The 26,363-nt window shown below is 41.5% G+C and overlaps 1 protein-coding gene across 1 annotated transcript in view; it reads left to right on the top strand.

Annotated features, from left to right (window-relative positions):
- LOC146204911 (putative phosphorylase b kinase regulatory subunit alpha) overlaps positions 1 to 26,363 on the top strand; it is a 72,169-nt gene that overhangs the window by 15,767 nt on the left and 30,039 nt on the right. Inside the window, exons 4-21 of the mRNA XM_084589616.1 lie at positions 1,653 to 1,735; positions 1,805 to 1,885; positions 3,004 to 3,102; positions 3,190 to 3,336; positions 6,595 to 6,648; positions 6,722 to 6,844; positions 8,547 to 8,642; positions 8,767 to 8,874; positions 8,949 to 9,027; positions 9,122 to 9,256; positions 9,365 to 9,474; positions 9,630 to 9,774; positions 13,187 to 13,259; positions 13,403 to 13,494; positions 14,136 to 14,336; positions 15,533 to 15,800; positions 24,842 to 24,923; positions 24,985 to 25,062. Of these exons, the coding sequence (XP_084445742.1) occupies positions 1,653 to 1,735; positions 1,805 to 1,885; positions 3,004 to 3,102; positions 3,190 to 3,336; positions 6,595 to 6,648; positions 6,722 to 6,844; positions 8,547 to 8,642; positions 8,767 to 8,874; positions 8,949 to 9,027; positions 9,122 to 9,256; positions 9,365 to 9,474; positions 9,630 to 9,774; positions 13,187 to 13,259; positions 13,403 to 13,494; positions 14,136 to 14,336; positions 15,533 to 15,800; positions 24,842 to 24,923; positions 24,985 to 25,062 (2,054 nt within the window). The remainder of the gene's footprint in view (positions 1 to 1,652; positions 1,736 to 1,804; positions 1,886 to 3,003; positions 3,103 to 3,189; positions 3,337 to 6,594; positions 6,649 to 6,721; positions 6,845 to 8,546; positions 8,643 to 8,766; positions 8,875 to 8,948; positions 9,028 to 9,121; positions 9,257 to 9,364; positions 9,475 to 9,629; positions 9,775 to 13,186; positions 13,260 to 13,402; positions 13,495 to 14,135; positions 14,337 to 15,532; positions 15,801 to 24,841; positions 24,924 to 24,984; positions 25,063 to 26,363) is intronic.

Genomic DNA, 26,363 nt, shown 5'->3' with positions numbered 1-26,363 from the left:
GAGTGTGAAACTGAAAAGGACGTTACTCTGTGCGAAAAATGTCTGATTACTGTCTAGCGAATGAAAGTTATATTTGTTTTCGGTACGTCTTTTTTTGTCGACCACCAGTCGTCATCGCAGTCGCTGCTCATGGTTTCCAGCATCGGACTACATAAAAACGGGCACACGCATTGATCGAAAAATTACTGGTAAAAATTTTCTACAGTGATTCTAGCAAAATCGTTAAGCAATCGAACATTTCAAACATCTTTCCACTACGGTGAAAAAAAAGCGAGACCTAAATTCCAGTGTTCTGTCCGTTTAACTCATAGTTCTGTGACCTTGTTCTAGTTTGTGAGCAGTGCTTTTCCTCTTTCCAGATTTTATTGTATTGCGAGCTGACTTATTGTGTAGTGTTCAGTGCCCAACATTTCCCCACAGTTCTCCCATGTGGTGTTCTTTGCTTTCTTAAACAGTGTCGTATTGGGGTCCATTTCTCTGCTGACTCTCTTGCTTAATCTCATGTACATTCTCATTTTATATAGTATTGTTGGGCCCTCTTCGCATATAAGCTCTGCCAGCCTTCTGCCCATAGTAGTCTCTTTGTTTTATCCCCATACCGGGCTCTCTGCATTAAAATCACCTGCAACGATTCATGGGGCTTTTTTCCTGCTCTTGCTATGGCTCTCTTAGACGGTATGTCTAGCCTAGCTGACTTCTTTTTTTGGTTTCTATGCACACTGGTGACAAACATACCAAAGTTTGTTGTGCTGATTGATAGAACCTTGACCGTCCAAGTGTTCCACATTTTTTACCTTCAGGTCACGTTTCACTGCCACCAGCTCTTTCTTCATAAGGACACTCACTCCCAGTCCACTCTGATGGGTCTTGTATACTCACTGGTGAGGTCGCAGCAATCGTTCGGCAACCTGAAAACGAAGCTGGCACTACAGAATAATAAATTCACTTCCAAACTATTTATCAAATATTACCGAATTCCACGTGTTTATCCATGTTTACTAATTCATACGAATCGTTTCAAAGCAAAAATATACTAAAAAAAATTTGTCTCTCCACCTCTTTCTCCCTTGCCCCGTGATGAGTTCACAAGCCCATTGCAACGAAAGCGGCCCTAGCTGTTCATACTGGGTTTAATATACAGTCTGAGACTGCTGCGATGGCTTAGTGGTTAGGGCCAGGAGACCTGGATTTGATTCCGGCTGCAGTAGCTGTTTTTCTGTGGAGGCAAAAGGCAAGGCATCCTTGTACTGTGTACAGCCAGTGCACATTAAAGAACCCTAGGTAGTTGAACTTTCCGGATATTTCCATTCCTTCATAGCCTTGTCACTTTGGGGCGTCAAATCCTGTGAACCGAACCATATGCAGTCTAAATTTTTCTGCTTTCTTTTAGAAATAGTCTGGTTGGCAGCTAATTACAGCTGGTGCTGTATTATTAGTACCACCTGTGCTCCACAGGTGGTACTTGGGAATTCTGTGTATGATAGCAGAGTGAGTACAGTTTATCATGAGTGCAATTGTGATAAGCACGACTGATTCATTTGACTCGCCAGAGGGATTTGAAGGAATGACTTGCATTGTTGAATGTAGTTTTTCCTGTCGTGCAATTTTTATGTCCTGCATTGCGTTGACAGCACCCTTTAATTTCCTTTCAGGTCTTCAAATAGTATTCAACTTAGACGAGGTCACCTTTATTCAGAACCTGGTCTTTTACATAGAGGCAACATATTGCATCCCGGTATGTTATGAACGTGTGTAGTGAGCTTATTTCGTTTGTGGTAACTTGTATAATGCATTTCTATTTCAGGACTATGGCATTTGGGAACGCGGTGACAAAACGAACCATGGGTTGCCAGAGCTGAACTCAAGCTCTATTGGAATGGCCAAAGTATGCTGTTTGCTACCTCAAACTGCAACTTGTATTCATCGTTGCTAAATGCTTGCAAAAGGATTTGAGGCTGTATTTTTGGGTGCAGACGTGTGGCAAAATGATCCTATCATTTTAAGCGAAACAGAGAAATCATACTGTGTATGCTTTCATTTCTGGTTGGCCTAGGTTATGGCTGCTCTGTCATTTGTGCAAACAAGCATGCTTTTTGTCATTTATTAATCAAACGTTTGTCTGGCCAGTGTAAGAAATAAAAGGTTCTGTCAGAAGCTTTTATTTCTTATACTGGCTAGATGGACTTTTGTCGTGTATGGTTTGTTTGAAAACTGACTGTGCTTTCTTGTTAGGAGAATAATTTTTTTCCCTGATGTCACTTCAGACTTCAATTTGTTTAGTTGGGCTGGGCAGTGTGTGTTGCATATAGGCCATCTGAGTGATACATGCTTGCTTTCCAGCAGCTTTTTTCTAGCAAAGAAGGTTAAATTGTTTTTAATCGATGAAATGTATGACACATCAGAGAATGAATAAATAAATAATGATTGTGTATTGATTGAGGCTTGGACACGTCAGCATAATAGTCAGTTAGAGATCTGGCAATACTTGTTATAGATTCACTGAAGTCAAGTTGTTACGAGTTTAGTTTTGATGTACTGTATTGAAAATATTTAATAGGCTTCCAAACTGACTTAAGTGGAGTATGTTGTTATGCCTCATTTTATAAGGGATGTATTCAAGTTGATGGCAGCCTTCATGGAAATCGCTAATTTTGGGAGGAGTCTGGTTGGCAACTTTATTTTGTCATACCATAAAACAGGCCTTTAATATAAGTTTTTTTTTTTACTGTTACTATCACTGCTTTTTTATGCGACTCTTTATCTTCTAGCTATTGCTTAGCTTCAAAAAGCATATCATGCGGTCAAGCCAGTTTTTTCTGACTTTCTGCTCTGTGTTTGATTAGTCCTGCGCTGGTGTTTGTAAAGATGGCTTTGAATTTTGAGTTTGATTCAGACAGCACACGAGGGAATCGCCACCCATTCGCTTGACATTAAGGCATTTATTGAATATGAAACACTGTTCCGGGAGTTTTTTTACAGCAGTGTTTTTCTATGTTATTGCAGGCAGCTCTTCAAGCTCTGGATGATTTGGACCTTTTTGGAGGCAAAGGGGGTCCCTTTTCAGTGATTCATGTCTTGGCTGATGAAGCACAGAAGTGCAATGTCAGTATGCAGTTTGTTGTCTAAATTGGTTTTTCTGAAACAAAACAAAGCAAAAACAAACAAAAATGTGCTCGCTGTTTCATGCAGGCTGTGCTGCAGTCAATGCTTCCACGAGAGTCCAACTCTAAAGAAGTGGATGCAGCATTACTCTCTGTTATTGGTTACCCAGCATTTGCAGTTGATGACCCTGAGCTCATAGCTCAAACCAGAAAAAGCATTCTCCAAAAATTGAAGGTATTTAAACCATAGAGTAGGTAATCTTATGGTGAAAGTTAAGTTGATTGTGTTTAAATAGCAGTCATTCATTTATGTTTAGATGCAGTTTATTTGGAAGTGGGTATTCATAATTTAAAGATGCACAAAAGAGAATTTTGAGGTCTACAGGCTCTGAGCATTCACAAGAATGCTTCTATTTATTGCCCTGCATGGTGGATTTCGTTACTGAAATTGGATAAAATGTCCTGTCTCCTGCCTTTTTTTGAACTCGCCGCGGAATCATCCCACGCGCAGAGTGCATTTCAGGCAATCACATGATGGTTTGCAGCTCTGCTGTCAGCTGAGTAATACACAGAGTGATAATCGTGAACATAGTTCGCTTGCATTGAGCTTATCATTTTGATGATGTGCTATGTGAACCATAAATATATGGTGGTTCTATCGAAATATTATTTGCGTCAAATCCACAAATGGTAATAAAGATGACTTTCGGTGTCTTCATTAATTATAGTATTTTCATTGGCCACTGCGTAGTGATGAGGCTGAATCTCGCGGAAGTGAACAATGTAAACTCATTTTTACTTCTGTGGGCTTAATTTGCGGCTATGTTGTCTGAAACTAAGCCTGTTTATTCAGGGAAATTGAAAAAACAAAATGCAAGCAAAAACTTAGTTTTGTTTTTTTCCAAAATTCTCTTTAGCCCACTTTTAAAGGCACTTGGAAGTTCTTTTGCTTTACTTGTTTGTAGTGTGAAGTAATGACTGGATGAAGTTTTGCATTGCTTTGTGAACTGGTTGCTGTATACAGGGTGTTTCAGTGAACACCTTCAAGAATTCATAAAAATGGAGTTTGAAATAGAAAAAAAAAATGTTTGCATTGTAAGATTGGGGTTTATTGTAAAGTGTTGGTACCACAAGAGTTGGTCCACAGACCTGTGGACAGCCAGGTTGAGCACCAGGCACTTGCAGCAATAGCAATGCCATTGAATGTTCAAAATGTCCTTCATCTTTACAATTGTGCCCGGGGAGATGAGCCACCCTGGCAACTTATGGCATAGGCAAAGTGGCAAGTTCATAGTGCGACTTGGGGCGCTGGACGGGAATTGTGTTTGTGTCGGCTGAGATCACAAGATGGCGTCAGAGGCTCGACAATATAATTAACAGGAGAAGTGTGCTGCTGTAGGGCCCATCATACTTTGCCAGAAATTTCAAGGAGAGTTCAGTAGGCTGCAGAAAATGAGTTGTTTGCCATTTCAGAAACAGATAATGCATCATCTTGTCCATGCTTCAGTCTTGATTGGCACTAACAAGCAGACTTTGTTAATTAACAAGTTAATTAGCGAGTTTTATGTAATTTGCTGTATGAGTCAGAGAATTTAGTGGTAAGCTATGTCTGCCAGGGGCTGAGAGTTTGTGTCTGCAAATATTTTTCTCTTGATATTTTGGATCACTTATATTTAGGAATTTTTGAAAGTGTTTGCTGAAACACTAGGTATATTGCAATTAAATACTGTCCAGTACTGTACCTTGTCATAATTAATATGTGGCATACTTCATACCTGTACAACAGGGCCTTTAAAATGGTTTTTGCATTCGCTTAAAGGGACAGAGCACTGGAATTTAGGTCTGAAATTATTTTTTTGGCGGAATGGAAATATTGATGTCTAAAATGTTCGATTCCATAGCAGTTTCGGTACAAATGCTGTAGAAATTTCTTACCAAGAATTTTTCGACCAGTGCATGTGCCCGTTTTTATGTAGTCCGATGCTGGAAACCATGAGCAGCGACCGCGATGACGACTGGTGGTCGACAAAAAAGATGTACCGAAAACAAATATGTTTCACTTGCTAGACAGTAATTAGACATTCTTTGCTTAGAGTAACGTCCTTTTCAGTTTCGCACTCAAGGCTGTAACGGCACAATAATGCACACCTCGTCGACGAAAGTTTTTGTGGGCAGTATCACCACTTCATTCACAGAACTCTAAGCACTGTGGCGCCATCTAGTGGCAAAACCTGAAAGCATGCCTCTCTCGGTGCGAAAAGATGGGTGGTTTTTATTTAAAGACGCAGTGTAGAGAGCACAAAATATAATAAATTATGACAAGCACTCCTAGAAGAAAAAAGAACAGTGTGCACTTACGAAAATCAGCGATATTTTGCTGACATGTGGTCATGTGGGGTACTACACCGAAAGTAATAGGGTTTTTATGCTAGATAGTGCTTCAGTTGTTTTAATGTGATTTTCAATGGCAAATTCAAATTGTAAAGCCTCTTTTTTAATATTGTAGTGCTTGATCTGTACTATATGGGGCAAGGTCTTTTCATCTCCACCATAATCTCATAACATATTTTGGCCAGTGTTCGGTCTCTTAATATCAGTTGCATTATTAGCACCTAACTTTCGAGGAGTATTGGGGAGAAAAGTCGACTCTTGATAATGCAAACTTGAAATAGGCTGAGAACTTCAATTTATGTAGAGTTTAAATTAAGGGGAGCTTTTTCATATAATTGCTGTTGATGGGACCAATGTGTCAATTTGAACGAACCAGAAGTTTGAAAATTCAATTAGTTTGAACTAAAGAGATTTCGCTGCATGTATATGCTCTGCTAGAGTAGACCCTTTTAAAAAAGAAAAAGAAAAGAAATCATTAGAGGCAGCTTGCTGTGTGCATCACTTTTTGGACAGTGAATGCAAGAATAATATTATTGTTTCATTATTGATACCACCTTTTAGATTTGAGGACAAAAGTTTGTATTGAGAACTGAATTCTGGCAATATGTGCATTTGTGCAAAAAAAAAAAAAAAAAATGTGGACCACTGGAGCAAGTGCACAATCTGATTTCCTCATAGCCAAGTCTCCTGTGGGGAATTGGAACATGCAGCCTGCACTTGCATTTGCTACCAGTGCATTGCATTTCTCGTTACTGGGCTATGTGCTTTGGATAGAGGTAATTTTCTGTTTAGGAGAGTGATTTTGATTCTTCAACTCGTTTTGTGACAGTTTAATGACAAGTTGGCTTGCTGGAGTTGCAGCTGTATCGGTATTTACTGTTGTGCACTTTTGAGTTGAAGTTAGCATTTCATTTTTTTTTTTCCATGACAGCTGAGAAAGCTTTGTCATCCTTGGATTTTGTTATTATTGATTGGGTGCAAAGTGCTGAAAGAATGAGAGTGAAGGTGCTGTATTTAATGGTTTGTGGAGATCTGTGTGCAGTTCTCATACCTGAAGTGTTGCACTTTGGTATAGCAAATAATAAAATCACATTTTCCTTAGGGGAAATACGGTTGCAAGAGGTTTCTTAGAGATGGCTACAAGACTGCGAAGGAGGTAATGAATTTATGCATTTACTGTGTCGCATATATTTATGTCTGGACTACATTTTCTAAATTTACACTTACAGGATCCTAGTAGGCTGTATTACGAATCCTGGGAGCTGCAACACTTTGAAAACATTGAATGTGAATGGCCACTGTTCCTCTGCTACTTGGTGATCGATGCTTGTTTTCGAGGGGAACGTCTAGAGGTAACAACTTCAGTTTCCGGCTTTGTGTAAGCTGTACATAGCATGTTAGCATTACAAACATAACATCACATTTGATGAATTTGGATTTGTCCTACATGGTAGCTTTTTTTCTGCATATTTATGTGACCACACAGAAATTGTGTTTTTAAGGTGGCTGGGTTAAAAAGGTTCAACCTTTGTTGAATATGTACACTTCCACTGGGTTTACTTTAGGCCGTGCATTGTGGCTAATTCTTGCATCATCAGTGTTTCAAATGACGTGAAATTAAGATCCCCCTTTTTCAAAGCTTGATACTTTCAGTGGGGCTGGAGAGCCATGCCAGGGTTAGGTAACTTCCTGTATATACCATTATCCAGCCAATAGAGATGTCTGTGCTATTGTGCCCAGAGTGACTCCAACTGAAGCACCATATGGTTGACATAGGAACAGTACCACTCAGGATTTGAATTGCCATTGCCGAAAACAGAGCAGCTTCGCTTCTCGGTGTCTCAGGGAATACGGCCACTGCTGCAGCCCCTTGCGCTGAAAGCACATGCAGAAAGGATTTTAAACATTGGTTGCCCTCCAGACACCGGGTGCACTAAATGTTAGAGGTTAAAATTGAAACTAACTGGCATTTTCTACTCGTCGCTGCACTATACAGCTTGCAAAGAAACCTGTTGGGCTGTATATTTTTGACAAACGCTGTTCATTCCAGTAAATTTCCAGGTTCCAAGATGCTGTACTGATGCTTACAATGGCACAGTTAAAACCTAGGGCAGTCAAAAACGGAGATAGAAGCCATTGTGGTAGATATAGCAGAAATGCAATCTCAAGACCATCAGCCTACACATAGGGAAAAAATAGGAGGTCATAAAAAGCAGTAATGGCGCTCTTAAGGAGAAAAATTGAACAGAACTGGGCATGTGCAGGTATGAGTACTGTGGAAGGGAACTCTCAGTTTGCTCTCAGTAACCAATATTATTTTTCCTTCTGCATCTGACTGAGGGAATAATAAGAAATTGTGTGCTCTTTGCTCGTATTTAGGAAGTAATCATTGACCCTTGTAATAATCTTGCTCCCTTTCGTATTGCCTCAAACTGCACTCAAAATTTATGAAACAGTAATTGCGTTCAACTTAAATAATTGAACCAATTAGTACGAAAGAGAAGTACTGCATATTAATTTATTGAAGTACTATTTATCTAAATGCATCAATTTCGGAAGTAGTACAAAGTGAAAAGAATCTCATGTAAAAGCATCTGAATATAATTCCATAAAAAGGATTGTTTGCAGAAAGCCACTTCGAATGTTTAGTTGAGGATGAGGTTATAATGTTGACTATAGTTGTATTTCAGGTTAAGAAATTTAGGAATGAGATAGTTTATACTTCATAATATATAGTTGTTCTTAATAAATCATAATTTATAATCAAGTTTTCAAAAGCAGAGGCACTTGCATCTTAAAAGGTATACTTTAAAAAAATCCTAACCGTTTTGTTTTCTATTGAGTATGAATGGGGAAAGCAAGTTAGTAGAGTTAAAACTGATTGATGTTGAAGCCTTGTTGCAGTGCATGTCCATTGCGTTTCATGGAGTATAGACAGTCTCTAGGTGTATGAACAGTGGGTGCTAACAGATTTTTTTTTTTTTTTTAAATTTAGGTTAGTTTAAGTTACATGTTGTGTCCAGTATGCACATGTAATGAATGGTTGGGGTTTAGGTGGAAGAATATTCTGATGCCTTGGAGCAAGTGCTTCTTCGAACAGAGGATGGACTTAAGCTGGTGCCAGAAATGTATGCAGTGCCAGCTGACAAGGTTTGTAGTAAAATTGTGCATATATTTAAGCCTTGTAGTAAACTTGTAACTGTCAGTGATGTTTAATAATGCTTGTTGAGCTGAGATCACCTCTCTCTTCGTTTTATCTGCACACTGCTGATAGGTTGAAGCTGAGTACAAGAATCCTCATAGTCAGCCAAGAGTTCATGTTGGCATGACTCCCTTCATGTGGGCGCAGTCATTATTTATTATTGGTCGACTCCTACAAGAGGTGATGCCACATTTTTTTCTTGGCACCTTAGTTAGCTCCTAACAACTCTTTCCACTTGTCACGTTTGCTTCCAGGGTTTTATTGTTCCTGGAGAATTGGACCCTTTGAATCGCAGGCTGGCCTCGGAAAAAAAGCCTGATGTGGTGGTGCAAGGTTGCTTGCATGTCATTTACAGCTTTTTGTTTTCTTTGGGAGTAGAACTGCACAAAGTAACTACTTAACCACTTGTGTCTTTTCCTTCTTGCAGTGGTGGTTCTTGCAGAAGACCACATAATACAAGAAAAGCTGATGCATCATGAGATATTTGTGCAGACCATACAAGATGTTCCTGACTTTGAAGTGTTGCCAGCGAGAGTTCTGGGCCACATTTATACATACCTAGGTTTGTAGGGGAGCTACTGCATTTTTCTGCTTCCTTTTATGCCTGCTTGCTTGTTGTTGATATAGAAGTTATTTCTCTCTGAATATGGCTCTCCAAAATGACTTCCAGGCAGAAGTACCAAACTGGGCTTGAGTGGACGACAGTCACGAGATGTGGGCATTCTTAGCACAAGCAAAATGTACTTGTTCAAGGATTCTCTCTTGGTATTCACTCCTCAGGTAAGTGTACCTGAAAAGGGGCTGGTTGAACTGTACAATATGTTACCTCAGAAAGTGTTTTGAGATTTTCTTTCATGGGTGTGTTTCAAAGCAGGCTTACTTCGTGAACCTGTCTTTTTATTATAACTAGCTCTGACATTGTTTCTTTATTGCAGTTTGCAGACCAGCATAGATTTTATCTTGCCTCTGACACCGACCTACTCATCGATACTTTCAAGACTGAAGTCGCCTACCTGAAGTCTGCATGGCGAATGCTTGGAAGGCCTACAGTCATCTTGCCAGTTTCACAGGATCTTCTTCGTTAGTTGCATATTTAAGCTTTGCTTATCTGAGAGCATGCTTCTAAATTCTGTGCATATAAAATAATTGTAGTTTTGCCTGAAAGCATGTCATTAATGGGGTGTTAAATTCTTAAAGGTGATGTAATCCTGTTGCAGAAAGCTTCCTAACAGTGGCCTTCATGTATGTAGCAGAGGCAATACTGAGAAATTGACTTTGTCATTTCCATGTTATTCTATGTAGGCTGCAGTGCTGTATCTTTACAACTGCAGCATAATTCTGGAGGCTGTACTTCTGATATTAAGTTCAATCTGCCACCATCTTGACTTGACATTGTTTTTAAAGGAAACTGTCGTAAGTCTTGAGGTTGAAATTGCAGATGAGGGCAACCAAGTGTACACATAAGAAACAATCTAAATTCTCTGTATGGTCAAAAAAATGCTACTGAATAACTGGATAACTTGCATTTTTGTACATTTAAAATTTTGGTGACTGCTTTTGGTAAAAACCTGCAGCAAGGAAAAAAATCTCACAAGCATAACTCATGATCTGTATGTAAATGGAGGTAACCAGTCAAAATTTAAACACGCAGCTTTTAAACCAGTGGGATGACTGATGTGCGCACCAGTAAGATGCTGCTTCTTATAGCTTCACTACTTAGGTTTTGTGTCATGCTGTGTAGGCATGTAAACCTCAATGTGCATGTGGTTGCGTGTGTTTGTGCATTCATCAGGAAGTCTGTGCTAACAGTTTTTCATGCATGTGCCACTGTTTTTCATTCTTCAGAAAAATTCTTTTAATGCAGCCGCTGTTTTTCCCGCATTCTAACACGACTTGCAACATTACCTGTGACATTAAAGAAAAAAAAAATCCAAGTTTTAGGTAGCATTCATTGAGGTAGGGCCCAGCCATGGTGGTGTAGTGGTTAGGGCGCTCAACTACTTTGCCCAAGGGGGCTGAATCATCCTGAATGCCGTGGCCGCTTTTCAATGGAGGCGAAAAGCAAGGCGCCTGTGTGCTGTGCGATGTCAGTGTATGCTAAAGAACCACAGGTGGCCAAAATTCCCGGAGACCTCCACTATGGCGTCTCTCATAGCCTGAGTCGCCTTGGGACGTTAAAATCCATAAACAAAGAAGCATTTTGGTGGTAGAAGTTGTATATTTTGCTTGGTTTGGGGTAGCTGGATTAGCCAGGATACTCAGGTGAATATAATTAAAATGGTGTGCAGATATTATCTACTAAACAGAATTTTTTTTTTACAAAATTTGACCTACAATGATCTTTGGTGCCTATACCGCTGTCTGCTGTCTCTAATATTCGGCTTTGAACGAGCCTTACTTGTGTAAACTAGACATAGAATGTTGCAAGAAACATGACAAGCTGGACTTATTACATATAAGCCAGAAATGACTGTCTGTTTGTGTCCAGCCTTGTTCAGCAGTGTCCGTTAAAGGGGCAAATCTTATAAATAATTCATGTGAGAACCAAGGACTTGACAAAATATGTTATCTTGTTTTATGGGCTTATGAAAGCTGTAGAAAATAGTTGCTGGGTGTAATTGTGTCTTATCTCTTTACTGTGCAACATGCTGCAAGAGTTACAATTTGCTGTAACATTGCTTTAAGATTACCCTAGGCATGATAAGTTTCCTCTCTTTAAATGGTGGTAACATACAGGCAGTGGAAATAGCAATAGACATATTGGTGTTTTCTCAAAATATTTTATTATGTGCAGCCTTATGTGTGCATTTGATCTGTCAAAACATCAGCACTCGTGCAGGCATTGTGTAACCAGAGAATGGTAGAGGCAAATGTAAAGGTGCTAGAAATTATATTACTGCAAGCAGAGCCTTCCATAGGAAAAGATGTAAAATACCAAATAGGGAGGGTGTTGAGCAGTGCAACACATTCTGTTCACTGCATGTTTAGAAGAGGTAACCTGAGGGTTAGATTGGGAAGAGTCGAGCATAAAAGCTAATGGCGAATGCCATAGTGAACTCCTATTTGCTGAGGGCATTGACTTGCTGAGTCACCCAAGAGAGTAATTACAGCGCATGATTGAAGACCTGAACACTGAAAGTATGGCAGTCTGAGTGAAATTTGATATTAACAAAAATGAAGTAATGTTAGACAGTTTGTCTAGGAAGGGTACACTTCATGCTAGGCAGCGAGGTATTGGAACTGGTAAGGGAGTACATCTACTTGGGGCAAGTAGTTGCTGCATATCTGGACAGGTAGGAAACTGAAAATGAGGTTTAGGCCATTTGGCGGGGCGTTAAGGTCATGAATGGTAGTTTGCTATAACAACAAAAAAAGCTTGAAATTCAATTGTGGACAATGCAATGAACTTTTAAAAGGAAAGTGATAGGATTTGCATTCAGAGACAGGAAAAGAGCAGAGGGAGTTACAAAACATATTTAAAATCTAACTGGAACTACAAAGAGAAAATGGGCATGGTAAGAAAAGGTAATGTATGGTCCCCGAGTGTAAGGGAGTGTACTTAAGAAAAGGTACACTTGGTAGAGGGCGGTAGAGAGTCGGATGGTGAGATGAGGTCAGGGTGAAGGGATGGAGTGGCTACAGCTGGCAGATGGGAAGACTAATTGGAGAGCTATAGAAGGGGCTCTTTGTCCTACTGTGGATGTGGCCAGGCTGATGATCGCCATCATGTGTATCAAGAAATGAGGTGCATAGGGGGGTGCTGCACATCAAAATATTTTCTCACTCATATGGGTGACAGTATGGTTGTTTGGACTAGTAGCAAAGGTCATCACAAAGTCTTGGGAAACACGACTGATTTTACATGTGCTAGGGACCAGTAGTATACTTTTGTAGTAGTTAATAAATAGTTTCTCATGCCTGCTTGTGCTAGAGTTGTGGATGGAAGTTGGAATCAGAAGTCATTACTGTGTTTTAACAATATTTCTTTGTCATCACAAAAGTTATTTTTTTTTTTGAGACAGTTCATGGGTGTGTTAGAGGTTTTTGCATGTTTATGCATTGCTGTTAAACAAGTAAAAAGGCAGTCCTCTGTCAGAACCACATGTAGAGTTCCAGTGACATTGATGCAGTTTTTCCTTATTCTCTTATTGTACAGTAGAGTTAAACTTTACACCTTTGTGACTCTTGTGGAGACATTTTAACGTCCTGACTATACTGAGGGCTTTCGATAGTGCACTGTTATACTGAATTATTTGCAAAAGGAAGCTAAATAATATCATGTAACAGTCATGTAACTTTGATATGGTATCCTTACTGTAACGCCCCATATCCGGGACCTTTGAGGTATAATAAATAAATAATATGGCTGCAAAACTAAAATATGAAATGTGCTCTAATTTCATTTTGCAGCTGCATGTCTGCGGTAATTGGTACTCTGTGTTATTAGAAAGCCTTTAGTTTCTGACTCATTTGTTTGCTTGTGTGCTTATAGATAATGGAAAAATACCTGGGGAGGTTATAGCCACAATCAAAAAGCTCAAGAGCGGTTATACTACTGGCACTCGGTATGTTGCTTGTCCGTGACCTTTTCTAGCATATCTTTGCTTGCGTTGTGCGAATGTTAAGAATAAGAAAACGACACATTTTAGAAGCATGTGCAGTCGTGTAGTATTGGTTTGCTGTATTTACTACTTTTTTCTTTTTTCAGTATTCTTTTAGGTACACTGGACGAGTTCGTTAGTACCTCCTGCATTGCAAGCCTGAGCTTTGTTGGAAATCAGGAAGAAGGACATCCAGAACGTAAATATATGCAAAAATACCAGTTTTCATTTTGTGCAGTAAGAGGCCGCTGTACTGTTTGATAAAAGTTTTACTTTCTTTTTTCCAAAAGAACACATTCAGGTTGCTCGACTGACAGAGATCAATTATGCGAATCGGAGGTAGGACAAGGAGGAAGAAAAAGTTTTTTTAATGGGGTGAAGAAAAAGGAAGGTCATTTGAATGGAAAGGAGGTCGCATTCTAGGTATCTAGGTGCAGGTGCAGACAAAAGTAAATGGAGCACGCTATAGCCTTCAGATATTTTTTAGGCATTGCCCATTTGAAGCTTCCAGCTATAGAATGTGAAGGTTAGTGCGCTTTCTCATTTCCTCATGGACAAAAGATGTTTCTTCATTGCCGTTAAGGAAAGCTGAATTGCACTTCGTACAGAACAGTATACTCTGTTTACTTATAGGTCTGCACCTGTACATAAGCAAGAAATTCATTCAGAAAGGTGCTGTTGTCCTAACTGATATGCTATAACAAATTGCAAATATGACATGCCTAATTTGATGACGTGGCTTTTTTTTTGGAAGTTGTTTGCTTATGCCTCAAGCCAAAACTATGGGCGTGCTTAATATGTACTTAGTTACAACGCCCTATCTTCTCATTCTTATACCAGGGATTCCAGCTGAGCTGAGAGAATACTTGAATAAAGAGTTCACCAGGAAAGATCTTCGAAGGGACTCCATCTTTTTGCGGCGGCAGTCAATTATTGGCCCTCCAAAAAGTCCTTCGGCTTTTGGCAGCCGTGGGAAGCTGGGTGTGAAGGGCCTTGTGAAGCGGTCGAGGTCCATTCATGTGGAAAACTTCCTCTCATATGGTAAGTTTGCAAGATGTCTGTATGCTACGCAGGCTATGGATTTTAGTTGGATGGAGTGTCAAAGGTAAACGAGGTGTTTCACAATCCGCACAGATATTTCTGGTGTTGGTGCACGTTGAAGAAACCGAGGTCGTTGATATTTTGGAGCCATCCACTACGGCGTCGCTCAGTAATCTGAGTCACTTTGGTACATTAAACCATATAGACCATAAAACACATTTTTGCACCTGCTCTCGCTCATTATGCCATAACTGCTCTGGTTAATTATTTCTGAGTCAAAAAAATAGGCTCACTGACTGGTCCTGTTTCCCCTAGTTTCGTAGCTGATTCATTTCTATGCTAACAGAGAATTCATTGTGCTATTTCACTGCAGGCAATCTGTGCTACTGTACCCAATTGTCTATTCTTTACTCACATATGAAGTTAGCCAACAGAACCCTCATTTCCCTACACTTGTCTGCTCATTCCTTACTTATTTATCCATTGAGAGGTTTTGGTGTAGGCCTAGTTATACAAAGGGCTCAAAGGACTTAGCTGGGTCAGATTATAATAGGATTATCATCTACGTGCTCTGTATGTCAAACTTGTGCAGTGTTGTTTGTTACAGTTAACTGTTTACTCATGATTTTAGTCATTAAAGCTTGAATGTCCTCTGCCAGCCATTTAATGTAAATACTAGGAGATAAGGGATGGCAGATGTTCATGCTTCTTAACAGCTTGAAGGGCATGTTAGAGGGGCACTGGGAATGATTCACCTATAGCAGTTAAATTACTGCATTCTATTGACACTCAGGCTACTGACACTGAGAATGGAGCTTCTGTAAGCTAGAATAGGCCAAATGTAAAAGACAGGTTTTGCCGTCACGGGTGATTTTCCACAAGCAGAGTGCAGTGGCGCAAACCTTTGAGGTAGGCCAAGCCACCACTCACCTTTATCCAGAGTTGCACAGTCCATGACTCTCTTGACCTTGTTACCATTGTTGTGACTTTGAATCAAATGATGAGAGCTCCAAATGTACTCTGCTATAAATACATCGTTTATGGCAATGTCAGTTATGAACAAGCAAATGTTAACAGAGCCACAAGCAATCAAGTTTTATTGAAATAAAACTGGATGAGAGATTTCTAGGGCATTTTGTTGTACCGAACTGTGCACGTATTGATATTTATGCTATATGTCTAATCGTGCCGTGCAGACCAGCCAACCAGTGCAAAGTCAGAGGAGTTACTACCTGCATTGTCCGAAAGCTCCTATGGGGGTGTTGGGGACACGGGCTCACCAGCCTATGACACAGACGAGGAGGAGCTGTGTGAGATGGTCGACCAGCCAAGCAGTGCCACTGTCCTGGGCCTCTCTCAGCTGCAGCTGGACAAAGTTTCCGAAAAGGAACTCCTCGATCTACTCGAAGAGAGCGACTCCCTTGAAGAGCACGGAGACATTCTGCACTGCCTGGTGCTCAACAAGTATGCCACATGCTGTCACGTTGTCTTGGAGAACCTAGACTGTTTTTCATTTCTTACGCTGAATTGAAAGCTTTGTTTACTACCTTGGGCAGAATTGATAGGTCTTTTAACTGAAAGCTTAACGTTTTTGTGATCTTAAAAAAGAGACAAATTTGATAGGCCTTGAAAGAAAAAATGTTTATGTGAATGTACTGTTTAATCAAACCTGGATCAGACCTACGCCAAAGTGTAGCTATTTGAAAGCTCTTTCATACAAGTGAATAATGTTTTTAAGCTTTTACATAATGTAAAGAATATTTTATTGCAAACCTTTGGAAAAGGTATTTACAAAATGGGGGGGGGGGTTGAAAAAGCATGAGTGTAAAAATAAAAAATGGTACAAAGTAAAATTTCTGAATATACAAAAGGTGGTACAGTTCCTACTGTCATGTGGTGGGGACAGTGCTGAAGGCAACAAACGAGGAGATTGGCTTGGCAATAGTAGAGGTTCTTTGCTTCATTCCTCCTTGCGGAGACTGTTTCGTAGCAAGGTCAGGTCATCTCGTTGTCGTGATGGCCTGGTCTTCTGATTGGCACTGGGCGCGAAGGATTAGGCGAAGACTCGTGTTAAAAATAAAAAATGAAACACACGCACGCACGCACGCACACACACGCGCACACGCGCGCGCACACACACACACACACACACGCACGCACGCGCACGCGCGCACACACACACACACACACACACACACACACACACACACACACCAGGTTAAAGTGACGAGATTTAATAATATAGTAAGAATTACATGTAGCCACCTGCACTCTGCTAGAAGCTCAATACAAGAACCCTTAGATTCTCGACAACATCTCTTCTCAATCGCTCGGCTTGCTGCCGATTGGGCAGGCCCTCTCATAACGCAACTGTAGCCTGTAGCCTCACAGATAGGCAGGCCTACCTTTTTGCCTGTGGGTCCCACGTGACCCAGTAATGCACGGGGTAAGAAAAGCACAACTAAATTGCATATTGTATTGCATATTGCATATTGAGGCAGGGCCCAAGGCAGCAAGGGGATCAAATTTCATCTCCACCACTTGTAAAAGAAGGCTAGGTCGAGATGGCGAGGTCGTGACGGCAAGGACAGCGAAGCCTTGTCTAGCTTTAATCCGATCACGAACCCAGGTGCGCGCCGGAGCCGGCGCCGCGGGACGATGATGATGGTATGTACAAATGAAAAGATCATGGCATGTACAAATGAAAGAAGGTCCACAGAAGGCTCACACAATCAGCATATGTCCTTTGCACCGCATCTTGGCACGGGCCAACCGAGACCGAAGTGCACACATAAAAAGAGAATAGTCCTCTGCTAGCCTGTTTTTCTGAACAGCATTGTCGGACCAAAACTGAAGTGCCTTAAACTCGGTCATCTCCATGCCGCTATTTAGACCCTGTCAGCTCAAGCCAAGAGTGGGGCGGAGGCTCAGCACATTATTTATGGGGGCACCGGTGCAACTGCAAGGGGGCAAGACAAAATGCACACAAAAAAAAAGTCACTCAGGAAGCATGGTGTGTGCACTAACTCTACGTGCTTCGTGTTTCTGGCTTGGCTCACGAAAGTCACACAAGCTCACAAATCATCAAGTCCACAAACACAAGTCAACAAGTCCACAAATCATGTGTTCAAAGCTCCAACACAGGATGATTTGTGGCACAAGGAATAAATTGAATGCTTCACAATTCAAAGCAAAACATGGGCAAGGAAAAAAAGAGTGCATTTATATTTAAGTGTTTAAGTCCTGTTTGCGACCTGTTAACATACTCTGGCACAAAACATTGTCTAGGAGGTTGTTGAAAACATATTGTACGCAGTATTCATGGATCACTCTGCTGTATTGTGTAAATGTTCTAAGCGCTAGAAACTTTCTCGGGGTATGCAGAGACCTGGTTATGCTATTTGTTTTCAGTGAATCATAAGGGCTGAATGGACTATGATATAAACAAAATGGATGTAATAACAAAACTTGTGCAGATAAGGTGAAATATTGAATTTGAATCTGGGAGTTTGGTGTTGTAGCAGACTTAGTTTGTCATTCTTTTGGTACCAATTGCAGAAACAGTGGCTGAATACAGTTATACCCTATCTTGGCCTCTGACCCCTCTTTGACTAGACCAAGAATAGCTTGTGCGGTGATGCTATTTGGCCAAAGCTGCCATTGCACCATCAAAAACCGTAGCTGTTACCATCAGGATTGTATATCAAATACTTATTGCTAGTAATTTAAAAATCATACAAGCATAATTGATAAATAGTTGATTAGGAAAGATGTGTGTAGTATGTCTACTTAAGAAAAAATACTTTAGAAATTGCAATGAATTGAAGCTTTATTCCCAAAAAGCAGAGAACAGGCCCCTGACAAAGAAACGTGCTCGTTCGAGAAAAAGCCTTCAGCCTTATGCAAAAAAGCACAGAAGAAAAGCAAGGTGGACAGACAGCTTATGCACAAGCACTGAATGAGAAATCTTTAATAATAATAATAATACTAATAAAAAAGAGTGCAGTATGGAAGCATTGCACAAAATCTGGTGTCAACCGCCTTGTTTTTGGTCCTTGTTGTGACAACTGCAGTTTTAACTCAGGGGAACAGGTGTCTGGCCTTTGTCAGAGGCTGCTATCACTTTCATGCACCTGAAAAAAATTGTTATTGCTCTATAGGCCATAAGTCGCCAAATTATATGTCATGTTCAAAACTAATTCATATGATAATGATGGTGAGTTTTAATGGCTCAAGGGCATCTCAGGCCAAAGGGTGCCAAGACTAATTCACAATTTCTCTTATATGCCAAACGAATGTCTGTACATTCAAGCCCTCTGGCTGTGCCCTTGTAGCACTGCACGTTTGGATTAACCAGTCTGTGCCAAGTTCAATGGTTCATGTTAACTATAGAGTAAAACCTCATTATGTGGGATTTCAAGGGGCCATGGAAAACGTTCAAATTTTAGATAGGTAGAATTCAACAGCACAAGAGGTGCCTGTACACATGGACTTCACCGGACGGTCTGTACAGGAATCAGATCGATTATATTCTTTGCCGGCAGAGATGGAGAAGCGCTCTACAAGCAGTAAAAACAAGGCCTGGGGTCGATTGTGGCACCGATCATCAGCTTCTTGTTGCCAAAATTAAGCTTCGATTGAGAAAAACTCGGAAAACTAGAAGGCCTATCAGGTATGATCTGGATCAAATTCCATCAGAATATGCTGTGGAAGTGAGGAATCGATTTCAAGAATTAGATCTAGAAGACAGAGAGCCTGAAGAGATGTGGACTGATGTTGGTGATATAATACAAGAAGTTGCTACTAAGGTACTTCCAAAGCAAAAGAAATGCAAGAAAGCAAACTGGTTATCTGAAGAGGCTTTGCAATTAGCTGAGGAAAGGAGGATGGCAAAAGTTATGGGGGAAAGAGAAAGATACAAGGTTTTCAATGCGGATTTTCAAAAAATAACAAGGAGAGATAAGAATGCCTTCCTTAACATACAGTGCCAAGCAGTTGAGGAACACAGGAGCTCTGTACAGTAGACTCTCTTTAAGACGAACTCCAAGGGACCATGAAAATTGTTCGTCTTATCAGAAGTTCGTCTAATCAGGAGTGCTTCCAAAAATGATGTTTGAGCATGCAGAGTGTGTCCAAATACCTCGTATATGAGAACAAATGAATAAAATGGCCTTTCAGGAAAATAAACTGCAATACAAGCATTTATTGGACTAATGATTGTCTACTACACTTTGCAGTAGTAAGGCATCAGGCATTGCTGACTGTTACCCAGTCTGTTATTTTTTTTTTGTCTGTCGTGAAAATCGACGGCCTGCTACAAAAGCAGACATCTCGCTTAACTTTTGAAGATACCCTTCAGTGCCCTCACACTGTTAAAAAAGCTGCACTAAAGTGTCTAGGCAGGTATCAGCTGCATCACAGGTAACTAGTGCAGATTCAGGCATAACATTCAAGCTGTCATCTTCAGCAGCAGTTTCCGATGGTAGGTCAAGCACTTCTTCAATCAGAGTGTCCAGTGTGTCAGCCCTACACGTTTCCACACTTTTGTTAATGCTGACATATGCACTGATGTCAATGAACGCACCCTTACTGCTCAGCGCAGAAACAATGCTTCTATCCTCCAAGTTCGCAGTGTGGTTCGTAGTATCGCAGTCATTCTGCACTGAGCAATCACTAAGCGCCACAAATCCTGCATGGCGGAAGGCGTTGGCAATAGTGGCTTGAGTAACCTGCTCCCAGGCGCTCGTCAGTAAGTGGACAGCACTTAACAGGTTAACTGTGTACTCTTTACTGCTCTCCATGCAAATCAGCATCCTTTGCAGCAGAGAGCGACGATAGTGCCTCTTCAAGCTACTTATTACTCCCTGGTCCATAGGCTGCAGCTTCGCCGTTGTATTCGCTGGTAGAAACTCCAGTCGAATGGCATGAAGTCCGGCGACGTGGCCGTGTCTGGGACAGTTGTCAACAACAATGAGAACTTTTCTCTTCTGTCTCTGGAAGTAGCGATCCATTTCTTGAAGCCACTGCTCGAAAAGTGCCTGCGTCATCCATGCTTTTGAATTAGCCATGTACATGACCGGCAGCGTTTTTATGTTTTTAAAGCAGCGTGGTGCTTTAGATTTGCCAATCACCAGCAACTTTAGTTTGTCAGTCCCAGTCATATTTGCGCCCACGAGGACCGTTACTCAAAGCTTGCTCCGTTTGCCCGCCACACAGTCATCACCAGCAAATGCGAGAGTTTTATTTGGGAGTAGGTGGTAGAAAAGCGCAGTTTCATCCACATTGTATATGTCTTGAGGGTCATATTCGTCCATGAGTTCATTCATCTTGTTCTGCCTCCAATCGCTGCAGACCGCTTCATCCACTGCAGCGGCCTCGCCGACAACACAATGAAAGGCCAGTCCATGCCTTTTCCGAAAACGGTCGAGCCACCCATCGCTGCACGCAAACTCGACATTCAGTCGCAGGGCAAGTTCTTCCGCCTTAGCTTTCAGTAGCACTCCATTCACTGGCAAATTCGCACTGCGCGCTCTCTTCACCCAGGCAAGCAGAACGTCTTCAAGGTCTTTGTGCATAGCTGTGCGCATCCTCTTCCGCTTCGGCGCAAACTCACCATCTTCCAAAGCACTGGTAATCCGCACTTCGTCCTTCACGATACCGTTCACGGTATTTTTCACGATGCCGAACTTGCGCCCTATTTCAGTCTTTGAAAGCCGGCCGGCGCGAACTTCGGTCAAAACTTCGGCCTTCTCACGAAGCTCAAGCGGCTTTTTTCGAGTTGTTGGCCGACTAGCCATAGTAGCAACACGGCGAACACGGCGCGCACAAAAACAAACAGCGCGTGATCACGTGATCACCATTGGGAAACGTTATTGGCTGCTTTTTCTTCTCACCGTTTTTTTCCCCGCGTTTCGCTAGTTTTGCTGGCCGGGCCGCGCATGCTCTTTTTTTTCTTTTTTCTCTCTCTCTCTTCCTGTCTGTACTCTGTTTCGTCCTTGCCCGAGGTCACACCAAGACAGCCGGTGCGACTCGAAACGCGAACATACTCCTACTGCGGGGACAAAAGGAGTGAGCGGGGGAACGGTGGGAGAGGACGAGCAGCGGCACTCTTCCGCCTTCGTAGAATCGCATTTCCGACGCCGACGTGCTTGGGTCTGCGTGCGTCGGCGGCACGGATGGTCGTGGCACTGAAAAGCTTTTTTTTTTTTTCTTTCCGCTGAAGCGCTGCTCGGACGGTCGAGTAAGCTGCGCGGGTGGGGTGCGGCTGGCCGTGAAAATTCATCTTAACCGATTAGCGATTGCAAAGTGTTCATCTTAAGCGGATTTTTTTTGCATTGACTCTATGGGGAACCAAACAAACGACCTCCACTGTTCATCTTAACCGAGGGTTCATCTTAAGCGAGTTCGTCTTAATGGGAGTCTCAATCAAAGATATCAAAGGAAGCTTCTAGCTGGGCATGATAAAGGACAAACGGGGCAAGGACCTCACTGAAGCCTCAGAGATAAAGAAGAGGTGGCAGGAATATACAGAACTGTACAAAAAGGACCCGGATGTGCAAACACAAAATAAGACGGTTGGGATTACCGATCTCGAGCCGGGCATCCTGAAGAGTGAAGTTGAATGGGCCTTTGCCAGCCTTGCTAAGAACAAAGCTAGCGGAATTGATGGCATTCCAGCTGAGTTGCTTCAAAACCTCAACCATGACGCTGTTAACATTCTGCATACATTATGTCAGAAGATTTGGATAACCCTGCAGTGGCCACAGGATTGGAGGAGGTCAGTTTAAATCCCCATTCCAAAGAAAGGCAGTGCCAAAGATTGTTCCAACTACCGCACGATCGCGCTTATTTCGCATGCTAGCAAGGTGATGTTGAAAATCCTCCAAGGTAGGCTGCAGCAGTATATGGATCGGGAGCTTCCGGACGTGCAAGCTGGGTTTCGTAAGGGCAGAGGAACTAGAGATCAAATTGCCAACCTTCGCTGGATCATGGAAAAAGCAAGAGAGTTCCAGAAACCCATCTACTTCTGCTTTATTGACTATGCGAAAGCGTTTGACTGCGTAGATCACAGCAGATTGTGGCAAGCTCTCCAAGAGATGGGAGTTCCAATTCACCTCATCTATCTCCTCAGGAACCTGTATGAAGGGCAAGAGGCCACAGTCAGAACTGGGCATGGTCTTACTGATTGGGTTCCGATTGAGAAAGGAGTGAGGCAAGGCTGTATACTGTCGCCCTGCCTATTTAACCTATATGCAGAGTGCATCATGAGGAAGGCCGGTCTGGACGAGTCTTCAGCTGGAGTGAAGATTGCTGGAAAACGTATCAACAACCTTAGATATGCGGATGATACCACTGTAATGGCAAAAAGTGAAGTGGAACTCAAGAGACTTCTGATGCGCGTACAAGAAGAGAGTGAGAAGTTTGGGCTTAAACTGAACATTAAAAAGACAAAGATCATGGCGTCTTGCCCTATCAAGTCCTGGAGCATCAAGGGACAAGAAGTGGAAGCTGTGACAGATTTTCTCTTCTTGGGCTCCAAGATTACCCCCGAAGGAGACTGCAGCCATGAAATTAGGAGACGCCTGCTTCTGGGAAAGAGAGCCATGGTTAGCCTTGACCACCTAGTAAAGAGCAGAGACATTAGTCTGCCAACCAAGATCCGTATAACTCGTGCTATAGTCTTTCCAGTTGTGATGTATGGATGCGAGAGTTGGACTGTGAAAAAGGCTGACTGCTGAAGAATTGACGCGTTTGAATTGTGGTGCTGGCGAAGACTCTTGAGAGTTCCTTGGACTGACAGAAGGACTACCATAACTCCACCTTGCGTTCCTCATGGGTTCAGCCACCATCCTACATTTCGTTTCGCCGTAACCATAGTCAAAAGGTAAACATTCCGCACACAAACACAGTTGCCTATTTTAACTTCTTTCTTCCCCGCACCTGTAATGATTGGAATAACCTCTCTGCATCACTAACAAGTATAACTGAAGAACAAAAATTTAAATCCGCGCTGCAATCTTTCTTTTTTGCCTAGTTTTAAAACTTACTGTATGGTTATTTGCATAACATCATTGTATACTGTTGCTTATTATATTTTTATATTGTTGTTTTTAACACCTATGCCGTTTTCCTAAATTTCCTAAATTGCACATGCACCTTGTTCTTTTTTATTTGCTTTGTTTTTCAGATTTGTACGCTTTTGTTAACCTTCTGTTTTATATATATATCCTGTATGCGCCCCTCCCCTCTGTAACGTACAACTGTACCCTGAGGGTATTATAAATAAATAAATAAATAAATAAAATCAGTTGATATTGTCGACCATAAACCCCGACTGCTCATTGGAGGGTCAAATTCTAAAGTTAAAGTTCAGCTACTTTGGTCATCTGATGAGAAGAGAGGAGTCGCTGGAGAAAGATTTGATGTTGGGAAAGGTTGAGGGTCGCCGGAGAAGGGGTAGGCAGCGAACGCGGTGGTTAGATGGCATCCTCGAGGCACTGCAGATGAAGTTATGTGATGTTAGGAAGATAGTGAGAGACCGGAAAGCATGGCGTGACATGGTCCATAGGGTCACGAAGAGTCGGACATGACTGAACAACTGAACTGAACTCAGAATTATCACATAACCTTAACAAAGTGCCAAAAACTATGCATCGTAGATTTATTCGATGAAAACCTGCGCAATGGTCGTCTGCTGTTGCGAGGAAAACTACATGGCAGCAATGATCGTTCGCAGTTCCACGAAATTTTTTCCTGCACAGGAACTTTGGGAATGCTTCTTTGTGGCCTCCTTCATGGTGTGGTGTGATAGCAATGGAGCTTCCTCACAAGCGGTGTTGTTGCATATGAGAAGGCTCCACTGCCAAACTGCAAACAGTATGTGACAGGCGTGCAGTATCGATGCACTGGAAGAAATGAAGAACCACTTGTATCAAAGCCTGTGCAGGCAGTATGCAAATTCACATCAAAGCAGTTTTTGCACCAGCAAGAAAGATGGTGCTAACTTGATATAGGTAGTGCTGAATTTGTTCTGCCTGAAGGCAGAACTGGCCTGAACATCAGGCAGCCCTGGCACTAATATTAGGTCACATTGTCACGTCAGATGGGTCAATAATTAACTCTTAAGTTGGCTACACTAATTCCACACTCGTAAATGAGCTTTGTACAAAATTCAATTTGTCCTTTTTTTTTCTTTTTTTGTCAATGAATTCTCTAAAGCCTTACCAAGTTGGAAAAATACTCTGTAAAGCTCTGGAACTTTTTTATGCCTGAGCAATGAAAGCAAGCATCTTTAATGTTGTCCAGTTGATGTTGTTTAACTAGCTAGGCACAGTGAAGAAGTACTTGATACATTTTCACATTATTGCTGACGGCATTCACGTTCTTTTTTTCTAATACATTGCAACTTTTTTAAGTCTCGGTACTTTTCAGCTGGGTGTTGCTGTGGAACTACTATTTATTTGTATCTGTCACCCTGGTTTATGGTTTTTATTCTCCTCTAACAGGGGTTTAAAGTGGGACACAGAGCTGGGTGATGGCAACCGTGTGATCACTGTTAGACATCTTCTGAAGGAGCTGTATGAAAAGGTAGGTATGGTTATAATTTGTATAAAACGAGAGTGCAGGCTCATAGCTGTCATTCTTTCAGGCTTACAAAGAACACAAGTGGGGCCTTGTGAGACATGTTGCTGGCCTTCTGGGAAAGAAAGTTGAGGACCTTGCAAAGGTAAATATTTGTTGTAGTTTAATTGCCTTGAGTTTTTGCATATATAATTCATATTGCTTAGAAAATATGCAAAAATAGATATTGACATCATCTTGAAACTTCAGTATAGTCAGGTGAGCATTTTTATGTTCTTGGGTATAGAGGGTGGCAAATGCACTTTAACTGCAGAGCTTTAAGTTATTCTGACAAGATGCGGAAGTGACTAGTAACAAACTGCGCCTTATGTTTGAAAAGCGCTAGCTTGTAAATGGGAGACAAGACTAGATGAAACACCTACAGTCTCATAGACCGCTACTATCAACTGTTTATGTTTGGAATAGAACATCGAATTATATGCACAAATCTCAAATTAAGCTTGCATTTTTAATGTGAAAGCATTTCATGGCTCATAAATAGTATGGACAGGATCAGTGTACACGACCTGTGGATAGGAGTTGTGTACAGAGTGTGTCCGCATGAACTGTCAGTAAAGAAAAAAAACAAACAAAAAACATTGACACCACTGGGCTTCAAATCAGCTCCAGAATGAACAGATAGCTTCCCTGGCCCAGACACGGGAGCACTAGCAGTTTTCTTTTTATGCAAGTTGCAAAACTTTTTGGTCACCCCTTGTGTCTTTTCCTTCCATTTGCTCCTCTTAGGTTTCCTTTAAGAGTTCTGTAATGAGAAAATTTTGATGTAGGCTCTATTATTCTTTTTTTTTTTCTTTAATCACAGTAAAAATCTGAGCTTGATGCCTGCAAAAGCCTAAATTTTGCTACAACTGCTATATCTTATGTCAGAGGCCTCAAATTGATATTGCCATGTGGACCACATGTGGACCACATCTCTCGCTGGCCAGGAGCCAGAAAATAATTAAATATCTACCAAAACATCAGTTCCCAAACCAAATCCTCCCTTTCTTCGTGGAAAAGAGAAGTGCTGCGTGCTTGATTCTGTTTAAACTCCAGGCGAGCGTCACTCCAAGTTGGCCTGAACGGAGCTAATGAAACAGTACAATTGACGGCTAATAAATTTTACTCACTTATCCTCAGACAGCAAAATTCAGACTTGGAGATGCGAGACCGGTCAGGTCATTTGGGACCATACTCTCGAAGGCAGCTGACGTCCATCTGAAGTGTACGCAAGCGGCTAATGCCTCTTTTCATTTCCATGAGAAATGTGTTTGCCACATGGGAACGAGGTCCTTTAGTTGATTTTTGTGGGAAAATTAGTCTGGTGGTAAAGACAATTCCTGAAGCTGACATATGCTTTCTTCAAATCAAAGGCCGAAATTTTTGGAGCCGGCAGGCTGCGTGATA

This window comes from Amblyomma maculatum, chromosome 1 (genome assembly GCF_055883805.1).
Source record: "Amblyomma maculatum isolate TAMU_Amacu chromosome 1, ASM5588380v1, whole genome shotgun sequence".
NCBI lineage: Eukaryota > Metazoa > Arthropoda > Arachnida > Ixodida > Ixodidae > Amblyomma > Amblyomma maculatum.
This window is presented reverse-complemented; position numbering and strand designations above follow the sequence as displayed.